The following is a 16,663-nucleotide window of genomic DNA, read 5'->3' as shown; positions in this document are numbered from 1 at the left end:
AGATGTTATCTTTGCTGAAAATGCTTCTCACCCCCTACTACACTATCAAAAACTGGCTCCTATTGATACTTCAAACATCTTTGACAACTTACTACCGCTTTTCCATAATGGCTCCATGGTTGATCCTTCTTCTCAGCCTTCATTTCCACCATCTACAATACATTACAGCACTCTATTCAGCCTAATCTACAAGCACAACAACATCATGAGACCCTTCTTTGAAGAGCAATCTCCTATTTTGGATCAATTGGAGCATACAAGGGCTGAAATTTAGCAGCATAAAAGAGTCCCTCGCTGGCTGTTAGACACTCTTCAGGACAGTAAACCACCTCTTCCTTTGGCTACCCGCACACAAGCTTCTACTCGCAAGGATCAAGGTAATCTTCTTGCATGTGCATTGGTAGCTACAGCATGCAATGAAGAACCTCTATGTTATAAAGATGCTTTCTTAGATGATCGTTGGATGGAAACAATGAAGGCAGAGATTGATTCCATCCATCAGAATGACACTTTGGGGCTATGTGACTTGCCTCATGGCAAGCGTGCCATTGGTACCAAATGGTTTTACAAAATTAAAAGAAAGTCAAATGGTTCTATTGATAGGTACAAATCCCGCCTTGGAATCGACTTTGAGGAGACTTTTGCCCCTACCTCTCGCATTGCTACCATTAGGAGTATTATTGCCCTTGCTGCCCACTTTCATTGGGAGGTGCATCAGCTGGACATCAAGACGGCATTTCTCCATGGATCTCTCATTGAAGAGGTATATATTTCTCAACCTCCAGGATTTGCACTTCAAGGCTCTGAGCACAAAGTCTATCGTCTCAAGAAGGCTTTGTATGGTTTAAAGCAAGCTCCATGAGCTTGGTACACCCGCATACATTCTCATCTATTGCATCTTAGATTTCAAAATAGCCCTACCGAGGCTACTCTTTACATTCAACATCAAGGATCTCATTTTATTATTCTTGTGTTTTATGTTGATGACATGCTTGTCGCTAGGACCAATGCTAGTCAAATTGCAGCATTTAAGAATGATTTACAGCAAACATTTGCCATAAGAGATCTTGGTCCACTTCACACAAACCAAGTATATTGGACAACTTCTTCAGCGTTTTCAGTTTGAGGATTGTAAGCCCATGTCTACTCCCTTAGAGCCGGGTTTTAGATTTACTTCTGATGATGGTAATGCATCCTTTGATACTACTTTATATCAGCAGGTTGTTGGATGCTTGATTTATCCATCACACACGAGGTCCGATCTTCAGTTTGTTGTGTCCCAGTTGAGTAGATATATGCACAACCTTGTTAGCTAGTGTCATTTCCTGGACAGTCGGCCAGCGTACGGCAGCAAGCAGGATGCCACATCAGCAGCGTATGGCAACAAGTAGGATGCCACGTCAGCAGGGCTTTGCAGTCAGTTTAATGCAGCCAACCTGGTGCTCGGAATTCCTATTTTTTCGCCTATTTATAGTCGGCTTTGTGGACACTCCAGCATTCATCTTTTCAGATTCTGATCTTGAGATCTGTTGGCTGAGACAGACTGTGCTCGGACTGACGGAGATCGAGGTCATCAAGTCGAAGACATACGCAGATTTTTCCTCTGCCCCCTTGTGTATTTCTGCACTCTTATACAGCATACTACACCGCAGATTTTCTGCGTTTACAGTGTCTCCTTTTCCCTCTCTCTCTTCTCTTTGTGTTCACTCTCTCTCAATCTTTGTCCTACGCTTTTGCATCGCTGCACTCTGACATGGTATCAGAGCGGTGAAGATGGACTGACTGAGGGCTGAACCTATCTAAAGAGGAGATTTCAGCGCGACACAAGGCTACGTTTCCAAGATTCGAGGGCAAGCAGGAGGGCTGCGCATTGGATCAAGGCTGAAGCAAGCGTGGGCGTGCGGGAAAGTCGTCTAATCAGTGAATTTGCTACAGGTTATTGCTGTTCGAAGGGGAGGAAGGCTGCATTTGAGGCCTTCCATTGTAGATTTTACCTTTTCACCGCCTCCGGCGGATGAAGAAGGTTTGGGCAGCGGAGGAATCAGTCCTAGAAGGCTGCGTTTTCACAGTCAGAGGGGGCTGCTTTTGCATTCGTGCAGGTATTGCAGGTTAATATGTCTACAGAGACTAATTTGGAGTTCCAAGCGATCATGGACAAGAAGGTACCTGTCCTACCAACTCTTCCATCATATCAAAAGCTTGATGGTGACAATTACCGCATCTGGCAGGTGATGATGTTGGCCATTTTAGAGTTATGATTTGGCGGAACTGGTGATGGAGGAGATTAACAGGCCCTCGATGAGGAATGAGGCCAAACTCTCTTCCAATGCTCGTGCGGAGTTGACCAAGGCCCAGTCTCATTGGGACAAACTGAATGCCAGGATTCAATCTTTTCTGTTTCTGTCTTGCACCACAGCCCCGTGATAGCTCACATCGAGCACTTGACGGTGGCTTGTGAGATATGGCTGGAGCTCGACCACATGTACAACCGGGTGACCCTGATGAAGAGGGTTTCTTTGGAGGTGCAGATGCGGACTTTGTCCGTGAATAAGTCTTCTTCGCTTCGGAAACACATCAACAAGCTTCGGCAGCTTCAGATGCAGGTTCAAAATGCGAGGAAGCCTATTTCCTCCGAAGACATAGCGATCACTTAACTATCCCAATTGCCGCCACGATTCGGTACTTTTTATTCCGCTCTTATTGCATCAGGGCGGGAGTCGACTCTTCGGTGGGAAGAGTTGGTTCCTATGGTCTTGGATCAGGAGGAACAATTGAAGGGATAGAATGCTTCCAAATCAGAGGCATTGGTTGGTCAAGCCTCTTAGAAGAAGGGGAAGGACCAAAAGAAGAAGAAGGAGGACAACAAATCCAAGAAGGACAAGGAGAAGAAATCGACTTGCCATATTTGTGGAAAGACCGGTCACTGGAAGAAGGATTGCCCCGACAAAGACAAGAAGGATACCAAGAAGGACACGAAGGACTCTGGAGCGGTGGCTGCACCCTCATTACCTGCTTTTCTACACTTAGCAGTCATTGAGGACTTTACACCAAAGATTTCTGATGCTGCGATGACAGCTCCCCGGACTCGAGAGTGGATTGTGGACAGTGGTGCCTCATGGCACATGACTCCTTCCGTTGGTGTTGCCCATTTGCGACCTTCATGTGGGCAGATTCTCATTGGAGACAACTCTTTTGTGTCTATTGCTGCACGGGGTTAGATGCAGCTTATTCCAGATGGACGTGGTGGTACCCACACCTCTGAGGTGTTGCATATGCCAGGATTGGGGTATCATTTACTTTCGGTTCATAAGATTTGTGCTCTTGGCCTCTTGGTGGAGTTTGACAGTGATACTGTTTAAGTCCTTGATCGTGGATCAAGGAAGGTTCTCTCTGCAAGGTATGAGGAGAATGGCGTCTACAAATTGAAATCTTCTTCAGCTCTTACTTCTCTTCTTCTTACTTCTCAGACACAGTTCGAGCTATGGCATGCTCGGTTTGGCCACCTGAACTACGAGTACCTTCGGAAGACATCGCGAGGGTCGTTTGTCCCAGGCTTGCCAGACATAGTGGTGAGCCATCAGCCATGTGTCTCCTGCATTCGTGGAAAACTGCATCGGGATGCGATTCCCAACAAAGCTTCTAGGCAATCTACTTCACCCATGGAGCTTGTATCTACAGATCTTTGTGGCCCGATGAGGACCGAGTCCCTGAAGGGGAGCTTGTACTTCATGTTGATCGTAGATGACTACAGCAGGATGACTTGGGCCTATTTCTTTACTTTGAAGTCAGAGGCTTTCTCTCATTTCAAGGATTGGCTTCTCTTTTGAGGAAAACCGTACTAGCCAGCGACTGAAGACCTTGCGTTCAGACAAGGGAGGTGAATTTATGTTTAATGAGTTTGCTCGTTTTTGTGCAGATAGGGGCATTCACCAGGAGTTTGCTAACACCAACACTCCCCAAGAGAATGGCATTTTGGAGCCGAAGAACCAAAGTGTGATCGAGATGGCACGCACCATGATGGAGCACCGACAGACACCTTAGTTTCTGTGGGCCGAGGCAGTGGCTACGGCAGTTCACAGCCTCAATCGATCTTCCGCTTCGGCCGTTGACAAGATGACACCTTTTGAGGCTTACTTCGGGACTAAGCCTAATGTTTGTTATTTCAGGATCTTTGGGTGTGACGCTTATGTGCACATTCCGAAGACGCAGAGTGATAAGTTTGAGGCGGCTTCCCGACGACAAGTTTTATTGGCTATAGCTCCCAGTCCCAAGGTTATCGTTTGTTTGATCCCCTTAAGCGAGATGTCTACAGAAGCCGAGATGTGCGGTTCGTGGAAGTTCCGGCCACAGAAGGGGGTGAGGAGCACCCCATCCTTGGAGATCCAGGGGAGAGCTGGGCTCCGAGACAGTTCCTTTGGAGCCAGAGCCTCTTGATGGAGATTCTTCTTCTGAATCAGAGTCTTCTCTTCCACCGGCAACCCTCGAGGAGCTTCTACTAGTGGATGTTCCCGAGTCTTCAGCAAATGGAGAGTGACGAGGAAAGGTTCATCCTCCTCCTCGTTGGGCCCGTGACACACTCCGAGATTCAAAGATCGAGGGGGTCCCTGAGGAGTGGGACCCCCAAGATGGACCGCGGAGGTCATGGAGAAACCAGGCACATTCTTCGAAGCTTGTCTACTCCAACTATTGTTTGCTAACCCGTGTTATGCAGGATCGAGAGCCCACTTCTGTGAAGGAGGCTTTGCAGTCTGATCATTGGCGGAAGGCCATGGAAGCCGAGTTGGAGGCTATTGAGAGGAATGTCACTTGGTTCCTTATGCCTCGTCCCTCTCACAAGAAGGTGATTGGTGTCAAGTGGGTCTCCAAGGCCAAGTACCTTAGCGATGGTTCTTTGGACAAGCACAAGGCTCGCCTTGTTACTAAAGGTTTTGCTCAGTGCCCAAGCATTGATTTCCATGATACTTTTGCCCCCACTGCTCGTATGGGGACTATTCACGCTATTCTTGCCTTGGCTGGCCAATGGAGATGGCCTGTTTATTAGTTGGATGTGAAGTAGGACTTTCTGAATGGTGATTTGCAGGAGGAGATCTATGTTGAGCAGCCTCCTGGCTTTGGATCATCGGATGGGAAAGTTTACAGGTTGAAGAAGGCCTTGTATGGCCTCAAGCAAGCTCCGCGTGCATGGAACGAGAAGATTGACTCGTTTCTTCAGTCGAAGTTGGGATATCAGCACTCCAAGGCCGATCCACAGCTTTATGTGCACACTTCCGAGGTTAGTCGTGTGTTGTTCGTATTATATGTTGATGATTTGATTTTGACAGAGGATCATGCACAGCAGGTCCGAGAGACCAAGACAGCTTTACATCAGGCATTCAAGATGATGGATTTGGGGCTTCTTCATTTCTTCCTGGATCACGAGATTTATTAATCTCAGAGGGGGATTTTCATCTCTCAGCAGAGGTACATTCAGGAGCTCTTGGTGACTTTTAAGATGGAGACTTGTCGGCCCATTACTACTCCTCTGGATTCGAATTGAAAGGCCACTTCACACTCCGATTCTCCCGTGATGGATGCTTCCCGCTACCATCAGTTCATTGGATCCTTGATTTGGCTTCTCAATACTCATATTGAACTTTGTTTTGCTATGGGTCTTTTGGCAGGGTTCATGACGGAACCCAAACAAGTGCAGTGGCAGACTGCCTTGCGGATTCTTCGATATTTGAGGGGACCTCTAACTTAGGGATTTCTTATTCCGCAGGTACAGATGCTTCCGATCTGGTTCTTGCAGGTTGGAGTGGCTCAGATTGGACTGGCGATGTGGACCACCGACGGTCTACTACAAGCTATTGTTTTACCTTGGGTACAAGTGTTATCTCTTGGAGTAGTAAGAAGCAACCCACGGTAGCCCTTTCTTCTACTGAGGCAGAGTATCAGGTTGCGTCTTCCACCACATGTGAGGTTGTGTGGCTTCAGAGATTGTTGGAGAAGCTTGGCTGCCCCCATACTCATCCTACTCTTCTACGGTGCGACAATGAGAGTTGCATTGCCTTGGTCCGGAATCCTGTATTCCATGCCCGGACACAGCACATTGAGATCCAGTATCACTTCATTCGGGAGAAGCTTCTGGATGGGACCATTGATGTCGAGTATTGCAAGACGGAGGATAATCTTGCGGATTCGTTCACGAAGGCGCTTCCCCCAGGCTCTTCTTCGGCAGCATTCCAGATCCCTCAGCCTATTGACCCGTCCAAGATCTGAGAGGGGTTGTTAGCCAATGTCATTTCTTGGACAGTCGGCCAATGTACGGCAGCAGGCAGGATGCAGCCGACCTGGTGCTAGGAATTCCTATTTTTTCACCTATTTATAGTCGGCTTTGTGGACACTCCAGCATTCATCTTTTCAGATTCTGATCTTGAGATCTGTTGGCTGAGACAGACTGTGCTCAGGCTGACGGAGATCAAGGTCATCAAGTCGGAGACATACGCAGATTTTTCCTCTGCCCCCTTGTGTATTTCTGCACTCTTATACAGCATACTACACCGCAGATTTTCTGCGTTTACACTGTCTCCTTTTCTCTCTCTCCCTCTTCTCTCTGTGTTCACTCTCTCTCAGTCTTTGTCCTACGCTTCCACATCGCTGCACTCTGACAAATCTTTCAATACTTCATTGGCAAGCAGTGAAGCGTGTTGTTTTGGTATCTTGAAGGCACTCAAGATCTTGGCCTTTTCTACAAGGCTGATTCTTCACAATCTTTGCATGGATATTCTAACAATGGTTGGGCTGAATGTTCAGATTCTCACGTCTCTCATAGTGGCAACTGCTTCTTCTCAGGTACATTTCTTGTTTCTTGGTTCAGCAAGAAACAAACTACAAATGCTACTTCCGATTATGAAGCGCTGTTCATAGCTACATTGAAGTGTGTTTGGCTCCACAAGTGACTTGCATATCTTCATGTGCACCAGGCGGCTCCGACACTTACCTACAATGACAGTCAGAGTGCTTTGGCCATTGCACGGAACCCAGTGTTCCATGTCCGCACAAAGCATACAAAAGTTCATTATCATTATGTTCATGAGCGAATGTTAGCTAGAGAAATAGAGTTGTCTTACATACCGACTGAAGACAACTTGGCAAATCTTTTCACGAAGGCTCTTCCTCGACCAAAGTTCCAAGCTTTTTAACAAGCCTTGAACTTGATTCCATTTGTTCCATGATTTGTCATACTCTATATTGTCATAAATTGTTATATCCACTTGGATGAACTTGTGCGGCATGACTTTATATTTTCCTTCATTTTCTAGGATTTTGCTATTTTTTCCTAGATCAGTCTGCCCATTTCATTGAGGGGGGTTTGTAGGCCATCTCAGGGGCTACATGTTGATGTCCTTTGATCCATGATCCATGATTCAATGTGATCTCCAAGAGCATTGTACTCTTTCTCTCATTAATTCATTACTTCTCATTCGTAATTAAGTATTGTTGTGCATCGATTAATTCTTTCATCCTCATTCATTTTCCATTAAATTAAACACACAATTACTCCACACCTAGGCCAACAACACCACCCTCGTAAGGCCACCACTATCTAGGATGTAAGCCTCCTATTATGAGGAGAAGCCATGTGTGAGCCCGAGCATTGGTTGGGTCCTAAATTGTATTGTTAGCTAAGATCTATGTGACCAAATGGCAAGAAGGTGACCTTTATGGATCTAACCTTTGGGTTAGATAGAGTAGTTAAGCTGGTAGCAACTCAAGGCACACTGCATTGAGTTGCACGGTGTGAGAGTTATCAAGGACTCCTATTTTCGAGTCTCGGGGCCACAAAAGCGGCCCCTATCTAGGGGATCTCAAGGGGGCCAACAAACCCCCTTGCATTGATTCGAAGGTAGCAACCCAACCTGACAGTAAAGGAAGCTTATTTCCTAACCGACTAGGAAAGGTTCATAATATGGTTACACAAGCCGTCAAACAAGCCACCCGGACTACCTTCCCAGGCTATAAAAGGAAGACCTTCCAAAGCCATAATCAATCTATCTTTCACCCAGTTAGAGTCTTACCAGCTAGCCTTAAGCTCTTTGCCTATCATCTATCTCGATCACCATCTAAGCTTCACAATGGAAACGTACGAATGGACAAAGCCATCTTTGTATTAGTTTGTTTGGAATTAAAGAAGTTTTTGTTCTACTTATATTTGCTCTGTACTCTCTACTCCTTACTCAATTTTTTATCGTGGTACTATGTAAGTTTTATATACTCCATTTTCTGAGTTCATTCTCATTAAGTAACCTTAGTATTCATCTCCAACAAACGTCACTCTCTGACTATACCCATTGCTCTGCCTTCGAGATCTATACATACTCTCCTAGAATGTGGGCATAGTGAGTTGTGAGATGACTTGCTGCACAAAAGTTAAAAGTATTTCCTTGGCAGCTTGTTCACGAACAACATGACCCGGTCATCCGGAGACTTAGGAGCCCCCGTCATAGAGAACTCGGCGAGGAGTCACCGATACTCAAACAACTTGACCTTAAGGTCATCCTTATCATTAATGGTGAAAATCTAAAGCTCGTAGTCAAGAATTAATGCCATGGATTCTATCCCGAGCCGCATAGCGGTCAATCAAGTGTGCCCAATGCTCAAACGCTAAGTCGAAATGCTGAAGCTGAGAATGAAACTCAGGGTAATAAGCCTTACATCAACTCAACTATAGTGGAGACATTACAAGCCTTCCATGAGCGGATGACCTTGTATGAAACAAGTGGGGGGTGTAGTTAGACCCATTGAAACGAGTCTTATCATTGAATGAATTCTTGTCAGATGAGGAGCTAGAACCATGAGGTGTCTGTGGAGGTGGATAAGTGTGATGTGGTGGTGAATAAGATGGTGGAGGATAAGGAGGGGAATAAAAAGTATGGTAGGCAGAAATAGGTTATTGATGTCCAACGAGTACTAATTGCTGCAGAGGCACTAGAACAAAAGTGTTTTCATAAGATGCCAAAGGTGAAGGTGAAGGTGGAGGTGGAGGCACTGGGATACGGTAGCCCTATCTAAGAGTCGGAAGGGGCACAATAGAATGACCAAGTGGTCCACTAGGGAAAGCCATAGAGGCAAACTCTGGTACCAAATGATTCACACTCCAAGAATGCCCTAGAGGGGGAAAACTCGAAAGTGTGTGTATGGGAGGATGATCTTCCATCACGGATACACCACCCAAATAGGAGAAAGGAGTAGTCCTAAAGGTTGTGCCTAATGGAGGACCCCTTGGTGTGGTTTGTACTGAATAAATAGGTGCACTTAATGGAGAGGGGAGAGATGGGTGAGAGCCCAAATGGATTTGTGATGGGTGAAGATGTGGGAAACATCATTCATTTCTTTTGTCCATTAAATGCAACAAAATGAGATGTACCTATCCGGTATAACCATGAGAAACAAAATAAGAGAATGGAAACTTACAAGTTCTTGCTTCTTTTTCTTACCTTGTCTGGAGTTTTCATAGAAATATATATCTTCCTTATTACTTCCAAACCAAAAGATGTTACGTATTACCCCTTCTTCAAGAGGATCTCCCGAACCATGAGGAATAGAAGAATCAGATACCATAGAATCAGAAACGAGATTGTGCATACCTAGCACTGGAGAAAAGAAGTGACATGGAAGTGGTATGTAATCAGTGGAAGTTTCCACTTGAGGATGGCCAGTCCGAAGTGGAGATTTTATCGTACCTGCATGGTCAATAGTATTGTGCATCGAATCTAAATGAGAAAACTTGGGCTTATCTTCAATTCGCTATTGAGCCCTATGCAAAAGGATGATCATACTCAGCGGGCTGAAATCTCATACGCAACGGACTCCAACGTAGTTCGAAGTTCCTCCACCCATGCCAGATCTAGCAAGGGCAAGCTGGAAGACCCACTTCTACTCATTTCTTGACATACTTGGTTGTGGAGACTAGAGCAGTGTGTTGGTATTCAAAGTCATCTCAATCTTTGTTGTTCTTGCTTTTGCGGATGGGCTCTCCGATCAAGTCCAAGGTTTCTCAAAGAGAACTTGGCTTTGATACCATGTGACGAGACGCTCTAAACACGAAATCACAATACCAATCGTACGACAATGCACAAACCGATAACATAGAATCAATTAGGGTTAGGGTAAATCGGAGACAATGAACACTAATAATAATGAATGAATGATTGTGCTGAATATACAATGCTCATGCAGCAAATGCACTATGCAGAGAGTGACTACTGTACCACAAACTCCTATATCTCAAGGATTAGGCCACGGATAATGAGTTGGAGAGTATTGTACTTTGAACGAATCCCAAAATGCAACAAGGCAGCCTCCAGATGTCAAACACTAGCAAACGTAGCTAAGGAAGGTTGGATCTGATACAAACGGCAATGCAAGAGAGAGAAATACTAAAAATGCAAGTGAGGAGAGAGAAAACAACAAAATGCAGCCTGTTTAGACTAGGCGACAGCTGCAAGAGAGAGAAAGACTAAAAACGTAGGAAAAACCAGCAGCAACAATCAACAAGCTGAAATCAGCACCGAACAGTATATGGTAGGCCAGAAACAGCCGCTAGACTGTTGTAGACAGCAATGGCCAGCTTGGACTACGATGTCCTCCGCGTCTCGGGTGTGGGCAACAAACTAAAAGATCTAAAATATGCAAAAACGAGATTAGGGAGAGTGATGAGCTGCATGCCTATTTATAGAAAGTTTGGGGCACCCAAATTAGGGTTTTGCATGTGGGACACAATAACTCTCTAGGATCACGTTTCTTTTTAAAATAAAAGGTTTTTTTCATTAATTAAGCATGTTTTGGGCTGTTTAAGTTAAGCTAACACATTTTTAACTCAACCACCCTAGCACCACTTTGCATGCACTGCAAATAGAGCACTGATGGCAAGCTCCATTGTAAGTTATGGCTCTGATACCAAGTTAGAATGGCAATGTGTGGGAGGATAATGCAAACAAGAGATGATAAGCACTAAATAGCAAGATGAATGCAACAAAGAACTCAAACTAATGAAGAACAAGGCCGACACATGAACAGCTCCTATATGTGATATAGTGTGTACTTGCAATATCAGCCCTTATATGTGTTATAGTGTGTAGTTGCAATGAGGGCCCTAGGAGAATGAAAGTCAAAGTAACCAAAGTGACTAACCCTAAAAAACGTTCCTAATGTCAGTCACTAACTCACGTCTATGACTCACAGCCAAGCAATGACCATCGCTAACAAGCTTGGGGCGACTAGAAGCCATCTTGCCAATGTGGAATGTCTGTGAGTATTTTATTTGCTGAATTTTGATCACAGTTATATGTGAGCAAGAAGGGCATATATTTCTTTGGAATGCCATCGGCACAAATCTAAAGAAAACTTTAAAGACAAAGGGTAGCATAGAGGTAAGAAACCTAGACCTTGTGTTGGATTAGAATTTGATCTATTTGGCAAGCAACCAATTGCGGATGCAACTGAGCTATGTCTTGCATGGGAAAAGGTAAGAGATCAGACTGCTTTAGTTTTCTTTGAACCAAAAGCTCGTGCAAAATTTGTTTCTCCAAAGTTAGCATCAAGATTGGGAGCCCGTGCAAAAGAGATGGGGGATCATGAGGCCTATGGCTAAGGCTAGTTTGGCATGCTCTGGCCACTCTGAGCTCATCACTTGTCTCGTCCTAAATCTAATATGTTCACTAGCATGGCGATCGCACTAGAGTCTATATATGAAAAACCCTGAGCGAGGACTAAAAGTGTTGAACTGGACAGGCCGAGCCATAATACAACTAGCCACAACTCACTTAATGATGCTCCATAATATTCCCCATTCTAACTTGATGATAGGGATCACGACTAGGAGATGATGTAAGCATGTGCTGCTCCTGCAAATGGCATTTCACAAAATTATGATTGAAATTGACTCATGTGAAATAGCAATTTGTCAACACGTAACACTATTAAAGGCAAAGGCGATCGGGCAAAAGGAAAGGAGAAAGACCGTTTACTCAAATTCAACAAACTGACGACTAGGACTGACTCATCCGAACCAGCAATTAACTCGACATAACCTCAGAATTTTGTCAACACCTTACACTATCAAAGGCAAAGGTAATCGGGCAAAAGGAAAAGAGAAAGACCATTTACTCACATTCAACATAATCGAGGCAGCATGGCACAAGAAGGGTGAAGCGATCTGCAAAACGTGCGTTGGGAAAGCCTTTTCGCACATTCTCCACCTGACAGAAGAGACCATGCACATCAGCTTACATTCTACTTCTTAACAAAACGAAGAAAGGCTAGGGATAGAATGGACATAGGCCATTGTTTTCCTGCTCACCCGGAAATCCAAGGGACCCTTTCTATCGAGAAGGTAAGTAATCTGCGCTGCAAGAGACGGAAAGAGCTCCTTGGGCGTAAGCAAAGTCATAGCTAGTCGAGCTCCTTAACGGTACCTAGATAACCTGTCAAACTTTGAGCGTCTGTCGAGAGGATTAGAGAGTACACAGCAAATATAACCTGTCAAGAGGGGGGAGAGGGATAGGGAAAGAGACAACTTGCAAGGGCCTTGCAAAACATTACAAAATTAGTTAATTGTCTTCATTTAAGGCATGCCAATGTTCAAAGTTTGGGTAGTTAAAGACATTTTTTTATTTCCATACTAGTTTCTCCGCCCCCCCCCCCCCCCCTTTTTTCTTCTCTCTCTTTTGCCTCTTATTCTCTCTCCTTTTTGATTGTTCTCCCCTCTGTCTTCCTCTCTCCTCCCTCTTCTCTCTCCTCTCTCTCATTTCTTCTCTCTCCTTTTTTTTCTCTCCCCTCTTTTTTCCTCTTTTATTCTCTCTTCTTCCTCTCTCTCCTCTCCTCTCTTTTTCTCTCATATCTCTCTTCCCCTCTCTCTCTCTTTCCCTTTTTTCTCTCTCTCCTCCTTTTTGGTTTCTCTCCCCTGTTTCTCTCTCTCTCTCTCTCGTGCCAATGAGACATGACGGCGTGCCTCTGCCCTTGCTCTTGCTTCCCTTCTCTGTCATCGCTGCCGTCGGTTCGTTTCTCCTTCGCCACCGGCGATTCTGTTCTCCCTCACCGTTGCCAACGAGTCCTTCTGCTCCGTTGTTGGTCATAGTCGAGAGTGAGAGAGAGGGGGACTCAGACATCGAAATAGAGCGCCTCCGAATTGCCACAGTGCCTCCACCCCCGCCACCGGTTTTTGACATCCTACAAAGAGAGAGAGAGAGCCCTAAGTGTGCTTTTGGTTGGAGAGAGAGCTCGCATCAAAGCTCCCCCTACCGTGATGTCGGATCTACTACAGTGCTTTCTAAGAAAAACCATTACTATTGGCTTTGAGAACACCATCATACTCAGAAGTATGAGCATTCAAGCATTCATGTGTAGTGTCTCCAAGACGATTAGGGTTAATGGGCACAAAAGTGTCATCAATGAAAGTACACCATCCTCATCAAAGGAGGAAATACTATAAATCAATCGGTTATGAGCATGATGATCCATCATATACCAAGCAAGTATATAATCATCATGTTTCTATTCCACAATTTCTCCCATAACACGAGAATTACAGCGATCGTGCACGTATCTAGTCAAATCATCATTGTCTTTTTCTTCAGGGTAATACAAAATGGCATGTGATCCAGAATTTGATTAGCTTCATGCTGCCTATGGATCTTTTAAAAGACTAACTAGTCTATTTCATCAAAAGCTACCTGATAGTCTTTGTCAGACCATTTAGGTAAACACATTTCCAAATATTTAGCAAGTTCATGTGTAGAGTCGGTTGGCTGAAGAGTAGGTTGTGCTGGTGAAGGTTGGTCCAGGGTAGAGGTACTAGGACCAGCTTTAGTAGATATGCTTGTTAGTGCAAGTTTCCAAACTATTCGTTCTTCAAATTGTATGGGTAGTTGAAGGACAATAGATTTGTTGGATATCTATCATACAAGAGAGAATGCACATGTTGTTCAAAAGGTTCTTCTTTAATTTTAGCTTTTCTTTTATCCATGAGAGAATGGACATCACCATACCATCTGAAGGAGTGGCAAAGAGAGTACTCCATCCTTTTTGTAATCTTTTTGCTGAAAAACTTTTCCAATCAGTAGTAGTAGAACCAATACCAGAAACCAAATTCTGGGATGCTGAAGTAATAGAGGCTAGAGTGCCAAGCTGAGAAGATTTGAGCTTTGTTTGTGCTTGACACAACTGCAAAAGATTCTCACAAGTTAGAATTAATTACTCTAGTTTCTCAATCAATGCAAGGTGTGTCCAATTGACAGCTTAGAGTTCTATTGTCCAAGATGCAAAGTCTTGGGGTCTCAATTAAGGAGCTGCCTTATAGTGATGACTTTCATATTCAAAGTCGTGAACTGCATTGACAATAGAAGAGCTAGTATTTTCAATTAGTTTGTTACAATGCTAACAAATATCTTGAAGTATTTGAGGATGTGAACATGGTTTAGCATTAGTGAGAAACTTCAATGTACTCGCTCTTTGTAAGGGGGACACTCTGAGTTTTGGTTGTTGTGTAGCCGCCACCACTAGAACACGTTCTTCTTTAGAGTCACATTGTGGAAGATGCAATGTTTTGCCCTTGAAATTTCTAATAGAGATTACCTTTGGAGCTCAATCTCAGACCAATTCACACACTCAGGAAGAAACCATTGTGTGTTCTTGTATGACTTCGTGATAATTGTTTGTCCTCTATCCTTAGAGGAATTGGTACCTTTAAGAACTCTTGGAATTGCTAGGGACATGTTGTGAAATACCATATGATATTGGATAGCCAAGTGTGCTAAAGAAGCTTTCATAATGAAACCTATAGTGCGGATATGAAGCATGAGAAGTTCAGGTAAGTAGGAAATATCTATGGCTATGACATAATTAGGCCTTAATTCAAAGAAGATAGGGCCATTGGATAAAGGTGAGACGACGGCTCCTACAATCATATCCATTAATTCTAAATGGCAAGTGTCTACCTGTACAATTTTTGGCGAATCTTATATGTAGCTTTCTTTTTCTCACAATAATCTTCTTGAGTAGAAGAGGTACCTTGTGCTGAATCTAATTCGTCTTCAGAGTGATGAGTTTTGCCTCTATGTCTATGTTTGTTGCTGCTAGATGTAGAAGGCATGTATATGTCTTTACCTTTTGGAAAAAATAGTGTGGATGTGCATTTACAGTTGAAAAGGCAATTGCTTCAGAAGATGTTACATCTTCTTTATCAGAGACAAATTCATCCGGAAAACAGGAAAAGCTACTATAGGAGTGTAAACTCTCTTCAGAGTCAACTTCCATTGTTGACAAACCTCTTTGACAATCTACTCTACAGAGACTACATTATTTGTCCGACACTATCTATGAAGTCTCTTTTTCCTTGCTTCATCTTCTATTTACAGCAAAAGGGGATAGGCTCTAGAAATGAACAAACTAAATGCTCATTCATACTATTATCATGTGCTCCTAGACCTTTATATAATAGGTCTCTCATGTAAATCAAGTACTCCTTGTATTTTCTAGGATCACATAATTTGGATTTAAAGAAGGCCTCCCTAGCTTCTAAGACATCATCCAATTAATTGCATACTAGCTCACCTAATAGGAGGTCAAATAATATTTGTACAAGGTTTGGATGTTGGGCTATGGCAACTTTCACTTGAGGATGAATTGATATCCACCATTGAGACGGATACCTTTGACACCCATGAGTCATAGCATTGAGAATGTTTATTCTATTTGTAGTGGGTTTTTCTTTAAAAAAATTGCCTACATAAGCATACATCATGTAAATTAATAGCTTAATTTTCTCAAGATTTTTACCATCTATAATAGGAAAGCTTCCTACCTTTTCAAGAATACCAATCTTACTATAAAACTTTGTATGAGAGGAAGACTTATTCTCAGAATAACCATTACTATGAGCATTGAGAACACCATCATACTTAGAAGTATGAGCATTCAAACATTCATGTGCAGTGTCTCCAAGACAATGATGGTTAATGGGCACAAAGGTGTCATCAACGATAGTATCACCATCCTCATCAGAGGAGGAAATACTATAAATCAATTGGTTATGAGCATGATGATCCATCATATACCAAGCAAGTATATAATCATCATGTTTCAATTCCACAATTTCTCCCATAACATGAGGATTATAGCAATTGTGCACATATATGGTCAAATCATCATTGTCTTTTTCTTCAGGGTCAATACAAAGTGGCATGCGATCCAAAAATTAATTAGCTTCCTATTGCCTGCGCAGATATTTTGGAAGACTAACTAGTATATTTCATCAAAAGCTGCCTGATAGTCTTTGTCAGACCATTCAGGAAAACACATTTCCAAATATTTAGCAAGTTTAGGTGTAGAGTTTGTTGGTTGAAGAGTAGGTTGTACTAGCAAAGATTGGCCGAGGGTAGAGGTACTAGGACCAACTTTAGTAGATACACTTGTTAGTGTAGGTTTCCAAACTATTTGTTCTTCAGCTCTCCCAAGACTTTCACTTTAAACTCCACCTGTAACATGGATTCATTTCAACAATACCATGGTCATAATCTCTAGTAATGATCAAGTCATCTATATGAATAACCAAGACCACATACTCTATCTCTGTCTGATTAGTGAACAAACTATGATTTGCATTTTCCATCTAAAATCCAAGTTG

At 43.4% G+C, this 16,663-nt stretch overlaps 1 protein-coding gene across 4 annotated transcripts in view; it reads right to left on the bottom strand.

Annotated features, from left to right (window-relative positions):
• LOC148015807 (BRCA1-A complex subunit BRE-like protein) overlaps positions 1-13,425 on the bottom strand; it is a 113,913-nt gene extending 100,488 nt beyond the window's left edge. For 3 of the 4 annotated variants that reach the window (XM_087664430.1, XM_087664431.1, XM_087664432.1), the window contains exons 1-2: positions 12,341-13,422; positions 12,152-12,239 (exon numbers count right to left, since the gene is read on the bottom strand). In XM_087664430.1, the coding sequence (XP_087520556.1) occupies positions 12,152-12,239; positions 12,341-12,430 (178 nt within the window). In that variant the 5' untranslated portion in view covers positions 12,431-13,422. Of the gene's footprint in view, positions 1-12,151; positions 12,240-12,340 lie in introns of all 4 variants that reach the window. The other variant, XM_087664433.1, reaches the window with a different exon arrangement.
• Between the last annotated feature and the right edge of the window lie 3,238 nt (positions 13,426-16,663).

This window comes from Lygodium microphyllum, chromosome 23 (assembly GCF_053477565.2).
Source record: "Lygodium microphyllum isolate KBCC chromosome 23, Lygodium_microphyllum_v1.1.10, whole genome shotgun sequence".
NCBI classification, from domain to species: Eukaryota; Viridiplantae; Streptophyta; class Polypodiopsida; order Schizaeales; family Lygodiaceae; genus Lygodium; species Lygodium microphyllum.
The sequence above is the reverse complement of the archived record's forward strand: the minus strand, read 5'-3'. Positions and strand labels throughout refer to the sequence as shown.